General features: G+C 30.9%; 2 protein-coding genes across 2 annotated transcripts in view; both read right to left on the bottom strand.

Annotated features, from left to right (window-relative positions):
• Nucleotides 1-1,195: 1,195 nt before the first annotated feature.
• Nucleotides 1,196-3,910, bottom strand: LOC137925234 (carbonyl reductase [NADPH] 3-like). The gene is made up of 2 exons (XM_068768646.1): nucleotides 3,175-3,910; nucleotides 1,196-1,600 (listed from the first exon to the last, which is right to left on the bottom strand). Exons 1-2 carry the CDS (start codon nucleotides 3,806-3,808, stop codon nucleotides 1,401-1,403), a joined length of 834 nt encoding a protein of 277 aa, XP_068624747.1. The 5' UTR covers nucleotides 3,809-3,910; the 3' UTR covers nucleotides 1,196-1,400.
• Nucleotides 3,911-9,596: 5,686 nt separating this feature from the next.
• Nucleotides 9,597-10,712, bottom strand: part of Crk (Crk proto-oncogene, adaptor protein) — a 31,618-nt gene continuing 30,502 nt past the window's right edge. The window contains exon 7 of the mRNA XM_068768623.1: nucleotides 9,597-10,186. Coding sequence (XP_068624724.1) covers nucleotides 10,079-10,186 — 108 coding nt within the window. The 3' untranslated portion in view covers nucleotides 9,597-10,078. The remainder of the gene's footprint in view (nucleotides 10,187-10,712) is intronic.

The following is a 10,712-nucleotide window of genomic DNA, read 5'->3' as shown; positions in this document are numbered from 1 at the left end:
ACGTGATGTCCTGTGCCGAGTGGTGCAGGTGAGTCGCTGGTAAAAATATATATGGCAATGTGTAATATACATACATTTTGTAATTAAGTTGACAATACAGAAGATTTATATTTGCTGATGGCTAGAGAGAATTACAGTGCATTATTATAATTAAATAAAAAAATAACAACACTTTGAATAGAGAATATATAATATAAAACAATCAAACAAATTTGGTAGACTTAAAAAATAAATGTTTCTCACTGAAATTGTATTTATAATATGGAATCTTGTCTTTTTGCCGCAGATAACCACTAGTATAGATAGCACTTTACGTTCACATTACAATTGATATAGAGCTATTATGTTAATAACATGATAAACTATAAAGTTATCACAAACCAGAGGTCAACAAACTCTGAGTCCTCGACTTCGTGTCTGTTGTTTTTTCACCAATTTTCTTTTTAGCTTGTATATAATATCACATTTCATTAATAAATAAAGTGGTCATCATTGAAATATAGGGAGAGATCACAGATCACCCTAATTTGGTACCGTGTGCAAAGCTAATAAAGCCTTCTTATCATTTTTACAATAAGAAAACTATATTTTTATATAAATATTAGCACTTAGTTCAGACATATATCTAGCAAAATAGTCTCAAAAGGTTAATTCCTAGTTGTTTTTTATTTTAATTTTTACAACATTTTAGTTGAATGTCCACAGCTGGACATATGCCTACCCTCATAGTAGGGCTTACTGTACCGGAAATCCGGACGATTTTTAAAATACCGGTATTTTGGATGTGTTTGGTACATTAATTGATAAAAATTTAATTTATGAACAATATAAATCTATATTAAAATAATATTATTACTATTTATTACAAGAAATTGTTTTGATGGTATACAATTTGATTGTATTAAAATCTATATCAGGTGAACTGAATATGGTTCCATCAAGAAGCAGTTGTGTCGACAATACAAAGTGATTGTTTATGTTTTACGTCTACTGCCCAATGAATAGATCTCGTTTAGACAAATGCATAAAGTATAATAGTCAATATAACAACTGAGATACATAAAAATATAATTAGTAAATTTTTATTAATAATACCAGTTTTAATATTTAATAATTCAGATTTTAATTCGGTATTGTAAAAGCACCCCATGGATTAAAAAAAATTAACATATCCTTAGTTAAAAATACTTCTTATTCTATTTCAATAATTAAATGTGTAATGTTAAACACAGACCTCCACCATAAGGTATTATTATGACCTATTTAAAGCAATCTATGTCCAGTGTTGTACCTTAAAACGTCTTTATTGAATAAAAAACTAAATTTAAAGAATTTTTCTTCAAATAATCTTAATTTTTAGACTTTACCTCAAACTTTTTTTAACAATACAACAAGTGATACTAATAAACTTCTTCGGGTTTCTTCCCATCCCAACTCACAATCTTCTTATTGTACCAGACATATTGGCCTCGGACAGAGTCCGGAGCATCCAATGCTAGAAATAGAGGTGCAGATGCACCCTCATCTATTGATAGCTTTCCCTTATGAGATGACATGTCTGTATCAACCCAACCTGGATGTACTGCATTCACCTTTATATCTGTAATAAATAAACTATATTTGTAGGAAATGTGTGTTATCTGTGAAACCGATGGTACAGAAATGGTCTCTCACTCTGAGTGTCATGGGCAAGCTTTCAGATGGCTGTGCATGGGTTTACGAGTTTAAAGAATTGAGACCTGTAGACAAACAAAAGTAAATGACAAAGCCAAAAGCTTGTTTAACAAAGCAATGTGCAGGTCACAGCATCCAGAACCTGTAGTCCTGGATAGACAACTTTGTAGGTAATATTGAATAGGCAACTTTATTAAGATTGTTGAAACATGGATGATGGTTATATCTAACTAGTTGCAATCTACAGGCCTATGTCCAACAGTGAATATCTTATCACTAAAATGATAATACTGACTGAAAATTACCTAATTACACTCAATTTAAAAAATGTGTTATGTAAAAATATCTCTATATATTTTCAGAGGATTTGAGAGTTTTAAATTGTGGATACGATTCCTAGGATACAATCTTATATAATTCACACTATGTGCATTAATTATATAGGATTACTACCTCTCACTAACAAGTCTCCAGAGGATGAACAGCATCCTCTGTGTACCACATTGTGGCACAGCAATTGCCAATACGAGTGCCAAGTGTTATGATTATGGTATATTCCACCTAAGATACCTTTGGGGGAAGGCTATGATTAGCAGCGGGTGTCTGTGGGTTGTGACAATCCTTATTTATCTATAATTTAAAATGCTCTATTACCTTTCATTGTCTTTGATAATAATTAATTTTATATTAATAATTTACAAATTGTTTTGTTACTATAAGGAGCATTTTAAGTGTTTATTTATTAATTCAGCTGTCTAAGTCTACAATAAGTAAACATATTTAAATTTCTACTTTAGTAAATTTAAATTCGCAGACCCTTCCACTCCGTGAACTTGGTTTCAATTAAGCTGTTAAAGCCGCCAGACTAACTATCAACTTCAACCAAAACCAAGCAAGCAAGAACAATAATATATAAGTTATCAAAATGTCCATTATATTTTATGATTGGTGTTCATAACTATAATAATTAATTATTCAATAAACATTATGTTATTGTTGTGAAAGTAATAACTATTTTAACCATTACAAATAGTTTTTAAAACATACTTTATTTAAAAAAAAGACATGAATAAATCATAGGTTTATTATGCAAGCAGTACCACCTACTAGTGAGCTTTGGTGTGTAAATGAAGCAGAAGCAAATTCTACATAGTGACTTTTATCAGTTGTTTGCCTTTAATTGTATTTAAAGATTCATTTCCGATGTGCCAAATGAAATGCCAGGTACTATGTATACATATATAGGTATATGTATATATAGGTAAATGATATGACTAAAACATTTTTTTATTTTTCATTTTCACAATGATGTTTCGTGAAGAATTGCAATACAAAGTACAAAGTAGGCACACAACGGAAGACGCTGGTTGCATGCCGATACAAGTGGTCTTATTAAAAATTTGTGAAGGATATGCATATGCAGCAGTGGATGATGGCATTATACTTGCATAAAATTATTTTTCAATAATAAATAGTTAAAATTTAGGTTTACAATCTTACCTCTATCATTAAGCATTCTCTGTTGAATCATGGTTAAAGCAGTCAAACCAACTTTAGACACCACATACGACGAATTACCCCATTGAGCCGCATGCGTCCCTTGTTTCGCTGCTTCAATATATTCTTTCATCAACTCGGAGAGCTCGGAAACACTTAGATTCGGATCTTTTAGACGATTTCTTAAAGTTTCACTAGGTATTAAGCTCAGATGGCCACAAGAACTAGATATATTGACGACCCTAGCACCGTTTCTTAGCAACGGGAATAATATCTCGCATGTAGTTAAAACCGAGAAATAGTTAACACGCAAAGTTTCGGCGGCTTGAACGGCCACCGGTTCAGTGGCATTACCTTTAAACGCAATAGCAGCGTTATTAACCAAAATATCGATGCCTCCGTACTTTTCTTTGATGTAATCTCTAAACACTTCAACGCTCTTTTTAACTGTTATATCCAGCTGATGATATTCAGGGTTTAAACCTTCTTTATTTAGTTCGGACACCGCCTGTCTACCTCTTTCCTCATCGCGGGATGTTAAATATACAACACCGTTGAATCGCTTGCAAAGCCCACGGACTATCGCAAAACCTATTCCCTTATTCGCACCAGTTACAACTGCAATCTTAGTAGCCATATTAAAATAGAATTTATTATTACTTTACCGTATGTACTAGTATAACAACCAACTGATTAAGAAGACAGTGTTCATTAAACTCAACTAAATGGGTGTCGCCATATATCTAAATGACTACCACCTATACTTAAAATAAATATTAAAATCTATTTATAGCATTTTATGAGATTGTCATAAGTATTACGATAAGATAAACTAATGGTTAAATATTGATATGTGTACTTTAGATATGTATAATTATTTAATTACAAAACATACAATACTATCAAGAGTGGACTAATCATATCAATAACTCGATAAAGTAAATTATTTACTTCTGCAATAAAATAAATAAATCGAATAAGGTGAAGTGGTTTTTGTCCTTACACTACAATTATAACATAAAAGTATTTTTTTACGGTGCCAATATATAACATCTCAAGACATTTAAGCAACAGAATATTGTATCAAAAATATTCATTGGTTAAGTTAGTATCGTTTCTCTTTAATATTTAAGGTCTATTTAATCAAATCGGAATATAGAGATTGCATTAAAGTGAATTATTGTAAATAAAAATGATAAAATTTCACGTTAGGTTTTTTTATCGCACAGCTGGCTAATCGTCAAATTGGTTCTCTTTCTGTTGACCTAAAGTCCGTGGATCTAATATGAATACTTCAACTCAAACTAACTACAAATGGCTGACAAAACTTTTCGAATGAATATAGGTTTTTTCAAAAAAGCTTATACATACATCAGTCCGATTATTACTCTGTTCATAATAAAAACGACGTGTTTTTTTAATTCTACTTAGTAATTCCGGGATTTTGAAGATACGTGTACATTACCTTAATCGTTTGATATAATTTTGCGTAAATTGCACACCCATTAATGCCGATTGTTGATTACATTTTCCCGATATTGTGCGTAATTTATTTTTTATTAAAATTATTCCATTACTTCTGTCATGGAAAAGATTTTGAAATTGAATTGTTGTTTTTTTATTAAAATTAATACCGGATCCTTTAGTTTCATTTAAAACATTTTCTACTCAAGTTTATTGAGAGTTTCATGTACCACAGTTTTTTTAAGTAAACTATTATTATTGAAATTAAAAAAATGTTGCCATTACTTCAACCGTTTGACTGCTACGCCGCGCAAATATTTGCGTTATTTCTTCTGGAAAACCACGCTTTTGCGTTGAGAGTTCTAGTGTGTTTTGTGGCTCCTAGATGCGCGCCTCCTTTATAATGTTTTAATACGTTTTTCACTATACCACTGCTTGAAACTGTCGTAAGGGAAAATCGTATGACACTAATCATTAAAATTGATTGATATTTGTCTGAGTGCTTTATTTGACAACGTCTTTTGACTTGCAAAATACGACCCGCAATTTTCGTGCTCTTTTGCAAGAATTGCTTGGTCAAACAGTTAAAATATAGTATGTATAATATAGATGATAAAAAAATTAAACGATGTTACCTAAAACAGCATTTCAGAAATGATTTTCACTGTTAATATATTAAGAAAATTCCAATAAATATCTTTATCAAACACAAAATAAAATTAATTTTTTTTTTAATTGTTACTTTTTATTATTTGATTTAAAATAACTGATTATTTACCATCCTTTCGTTGAGTAAACCAATCAAACTTGACATTGTTTCTATTACCTCATCTGATTCTTCGTTTAAGAAAAAACAAATTAGCTGTCATTTATTTTGGCGGGAGAAAAAAGTCAAGAATTACTCTGCTATGACTAGACTGGTTGTATGTCAGTTTAATGACATAAAGGCGTACTGATCCGGGAAGAATCCACAGATAACATTCGTTTTTTTTAAATAACCTTCACAAAAGTCTTATGAAGAATATATATGCTTGGGAGTAAGCAGTGACCACTGTAAAGGGATAGACTTTCCCTAAAGGTTGCAGCGATATCTAGTCTTTTGCTGCCCGTGTGTACATAGTATGTCGCTGGTCCACCAAATCCATAAATTTACGCAAATATTACTTGTATTATTATAATCGATTATAGGTATAAAAGCTTTGTAGATGTGAATGTGTTTTCATCACCGTTTATAAAGTGATCACTCTGACGTGGATAGGCTTTACAGCACACCGGCTCGTGATCAGAACCTTTCAACCTTAACTGTCACTCCAGACAAATAATTCTTCGAGTTATGTCTGTGATCGTGGTTCTTCTGTGGATCTAATTTATCTACAGTTATGTAATTCCAGAATATAAACGCCTACTGGAAAACAAAGATCTCCCCTAAAGATATTTATTGAGGCATATACCTAAATCGCCACGCCTGGCTGGCAGGATATTATGAATCAGAGGATGCTGCTACCCATCCTCTGTAAACTTACTTGTGAGCAGTGACAATCCCATATAAAGTTGTAGGATTTTTCCTAGGGCTGGTAGATCTTGGAGGTAATAATAAGAAGTCCGAAGTGAGTGTGTATATTCATTCAAGCTTGGGCCATATTTATACTGATTTAAAAAAGAGTCGAGTATTGTATATACAAAGAATTATATTTCTATGGAATTCCCCTTTTTGATGTGACAATGACGATGTAGCTCCTACATAATACCTGAGTTGTACTAAAATAGAGTTTCATTGAAGAAATTACATAACAAAATAAATTTTTCCTTTAGGGACAAATATGAGTTCTAAATGAAACAAAACACAATGTTCTCCTTCCTAAAATTTATTATTACTAAACTGTTACATAACTTAATAATAAAAAAAGAAATTAATCAATTCACGTCACGTAAAACACATCATGTTTTACGTCCCGTAATCTGAATATACGTTACATACTGCATCTGTACAAGTTAATTACATTTGGTGCGAAGCGAGGCGGCTCGCTGAGAAACAATACTTATGCACTGTTATTTTCAGACCAATATTATATTACAAATGTTACATCAGATATTAAATTAAAATTGTTTCATATAACATTTTTAATCTGTTCTTTGACCACAGAATATAAATGATATGGTCTGACAATGACAGTGTCGGTCAAGTTTCATGTCGATTTGCACTTTTGTTCATAAAAACATTTTTTTTTATAAGTTATAATAATTAGTTTAAATATATGCCTATCTATTTCAGTGTAACACAAAAATAAAACACGTCAAAGAAAAAATACTAAAAAAGATAAAAAAAGTTAAAACATGTAACATAACATTTCTATTTCTTTTCCTTTTGAAAGCCACAGGCATATAAATTCAATCAGTTAAGTCTGTAAGGACAGCTTGTAAATAAACATAGACGCATAAATAAATAGAAATTTTAAAACTACGAAATAAAATATAAAAGTGTATATAATTCAATAGAAAATGACATATATACGTACTTATAAATAGAACATCTGTCAATGACAAGAAAATGGCGCGAACGAAACTTCAAAATATGCGCGCGAACCGCCATCTTGTTTTCAAGCGCCATTGTTTTCTTGTTAATTTATTTAAAAAAACCTTTCATACAAAATTATTTACGAAATTTAAAATACTAGTGAGGTTTTCTTTTAATTAATTTGCGCATTTTTTAATATAGATAATCATAGTAAAACTATGTTAGTACAGCGTTTTATATGATCTAAATTTTACAGACATGAAAACTGACCGACATTATTATATAATACTAACTAAATACTTTATCTTGCACCAGCAATCTTTATAAAAATATTGACTATCATATTTTGGAAGAGTTCCTTCACCATTAGGAATCCATACACTGTCCATTTTATATTTCTTACTGCATATTATAGTGATGCACGTTTACCGATATCCTTTCATATCGACATTATCCACTTTTAGTATTTAAATTTGGAATAATAAACGTAATAGCTAAAACTGCTAAAATAAATTTATAATCATATTCAGATGCATATTTTAAGTGTTAACTTAATATGGAAGGGAGTTTTGTATCGAAAATATGTTTTGTGAAATAGGCTTCGTCATACATAACCAGAGATTAATATACTGAGGTATGTTTAGTTTAAGTGTTGGCTTATTATGGAAAGCACATTTATACCAAAAATGTGATGATTCGAAAAAGCAATGTCATATTTAAATTGAATATTCTTAAGTATATTTGCTTTTAGTTTAATTGTTGGATTAATAAGTAAATCATATCTGTAACAAAAAAACCCAAAACGCGAATAGGCGAAGCCATAACTAGAAATCTAGAAATGGATAACTGAAGTGTTTGAAGATGTACGAAAGGAATAGAATGATTGAGAAAGACAGATGGAATTGTAGAATGATAGAAGGAGGAAAAAAGATATTGTGTACTATGGAAGACGAGAACGAAAATGAAAATTCTAGTGAAAAAAAATTTATTAAGAAATACAAAACCCTGTTCCATATAATTAAATAGGGGGTGAAAGGAGAGGTCCCCAATAGAGGGGGCCACAAAAAAAAACTAGAAATCTAATATTCTGAAATATATTTAGTGTAAGTGTTGGATTATTATGGAAAGCACTTTTTACCAAAAATATCTCTGGGGATAACTTATTTACTTGTTCTCTATAAGTGAATTGAGTCGCTTCCATTATTTATTTGAATAAGTATATAAATAAACGATTATCGATGACAAATATTATTTATCGATATTAAAAAATATCGATACGCGTGCAACACTAAAAAAGGACGTGCGTATGTCAACCGTCGAGGCAAAAAGCTAAATAATACAGAAATATATTTTCAAATTTTGCAATATACCCAAATAGATTTATTTAATTAAAATATAATTGCCAATATTATTCTTAATTTTCTCTCGAATATAACCATACATAGTGTTGTGCAGATTCTCGCAGGCGATAAAAATATATATTCTCCATGTTAGTTTGATTAATTTAAATTAACAAAAACCTCATTCATCAATCGATCATTAAAAATAAAACTTAAAAATACCTTCATTACGAAATTTTCGTATCTTTTGATTTGTAAAAAAAAAACAATATTGTCTATTGATATACGGATTAAAAATTAAATGTGTTGAGTACAAATATATAAATTTGTATATTAAATATATACAGGGTGTCCTATAAGTGGTGGGTAGTCCTAAAATTGATCACGTCTTATTGAAAATCTATGGGGGATGTTCTACGATAGAAATGATGATGAAAGATTTAAAATTATAGTGATAGAAAGAACATTACAGGGTGTACATGAAATCAATATTTTATATAGCAAAATTTTAAAAGTAATTGAAAAAGATTTTTTAATATATTTTCCAAATGCTTTATTTTGTATTTTTGTCTGTTGTTAACATAAGTGGTATTATCCAAAAAATAAATTAAGAAAGTAAAAATTGGAAGTCTGTAAATGTTGCTTTTTGCAATTTAAAAACTAAATTTTCTGTTTTTTTTTTCTTCACACTTTTATTATGTAGTTTACATAAGAGTTAGTCATATAAAATTTATTTATTTTAAATCGAAATAATTTTGAAAATACGTAACAGTTTTTTTTAAATTTAATTTTATGGTATTACCCCATACCATATTGATTTATGGGACACCCTTTATATGAACTGCGTGTATGCACTCAACTACAGTATACAAATAGTTAATATAAAATTTAAACTTTCGATGTATTAATATCTCAATTCCTGTGTACAGAAGCCGACGATAAATATTGCGCACATCGACCTTTGGAAAGAGACAAACGGCTATTTTCGGCTTCGTAGAGCACTATCTCTGTCCCACACTACCTATGTGACGTTTTGTCAGTCGTGCGAAAGAGATAACGCTCTACCAAGCCGAAATTAGCTGTCTCTTTTCAAAGGTCGATGCAATATTTATCACCGGGTACTGTAAGAGAATTGCTAAGGGCACGTTCACACTATCCCGTAAATATTTTTCATCCTTCGAGCCCCATACTAAAAATAAACATTAAAACTTTATGGGTTGTGAACACACCCTTTTTAAAGATTACATCTTCAATGCAATATAGACTTTATTGCCTATGAAATAGAGTTAACGATATGTAAGTCAAATTAACGAAAATTAGTAAACTACCCTTCAATCACAATTTATGCGTATTTAGTCTTTATTACAGCGTTATAAACACTAATATTGCGTACATAGTAAAGCAATGAAACAGCAATGGAAAACATAGCCCCTTAATCGGTGGGCGGTAGAAACAAAAGGCAGTCGCGGATTAAAAAAAAAACCGCGGCATAGATAATATAGACATACGTCAAATGTCAATGCGCACAGAGCATAACAGTTTGTAGCACAGGTGGTACAGATTAAAAACAGAAAGTTAGGGCTCCGTCTTAACTGGCCGCGTTGTCGTCCAGGAACTCCACGTATGTGAATGGAAAGTGACCAACCTTACCGTTGAGCTCACCCTCCCACTGTCCGTTGATATTCATTTTGGTTACCTGCAATCAAATACGACTTTTGTTCAACACTTGTATCGTTGGAGATTGGTTTATATTGTTACAAATCATTATTTACAGAACCATCTAAATCAGTGATTCCCAAAGTGGTCCATATCGACCCCTAGGGGTCTATGACAACTTGCAAGGGGTCTATGTCAGCGAAAAGAAATTTGGGAGTCCATGAAATTAAAATAGGGATCCACGATAGTGGATCTCAACACATACACTGATAGTACCTATTTACTTACATCATACTATATTATAATATTAAAACATTTACATTATTTATAAAAGTACCTATGAAGTAAAAAAAATATTATATATGTTTATAAAATTGTGTAAGCTGTAGGATGTTGGTATTCACTTTGTGGTCGCAATACATTTTGAACTTGTAAAAACCTGAGAGTCGCAGTCTCAGAGCTTCGCTACCTTGCACTGACTTGTTCAATTCGTCACTCTATAAATACGAATGTGGGACAAATACGTTTATTCGTTTCCTGAATCTTGAAAAGGAAAGTGCTAAGAA

This window comes from Battus philenor, unplaced genomic scaffold, assembly GCF_028537555.1.
Source record: "Battus philenor isolate CCGP_79_NKW_IND1 unplaced genomic scaffold, ilBatPhil1.0.hap1 SCAF_26, whole genome shotgun sequence".
Lineage (NCBI taxonomy): Eukaryota > Metazoa > Arthropoda > Insecta > Lepidoptera > Papilionidae > Battus > Battus philenor.
The sequence above is the reverse complement of the archived record's forward strand: the minus strand, read 5'-3'. Positions and strand labels throughout refer to the sequence as shown.

What these genes read in the sequence shown, in the direction of transcription:
- LOC137925234 (XM_068768646.1), bottom strand. Translation starts at nt 3,808, where the DNA reads ATGGCTACTAAGATTGCAGTTGTAACTGGTGCGAATAAGGGAATAGGT. An exon ending in GAGAATGCTTAATGATAGAG is followed by an intron (nt 1,601 to 3,174) that starts GTAAGATTGTAA and finishes TATTTATTACAG; the next exon opens with ATATAAAGGTGAATGCAGTA.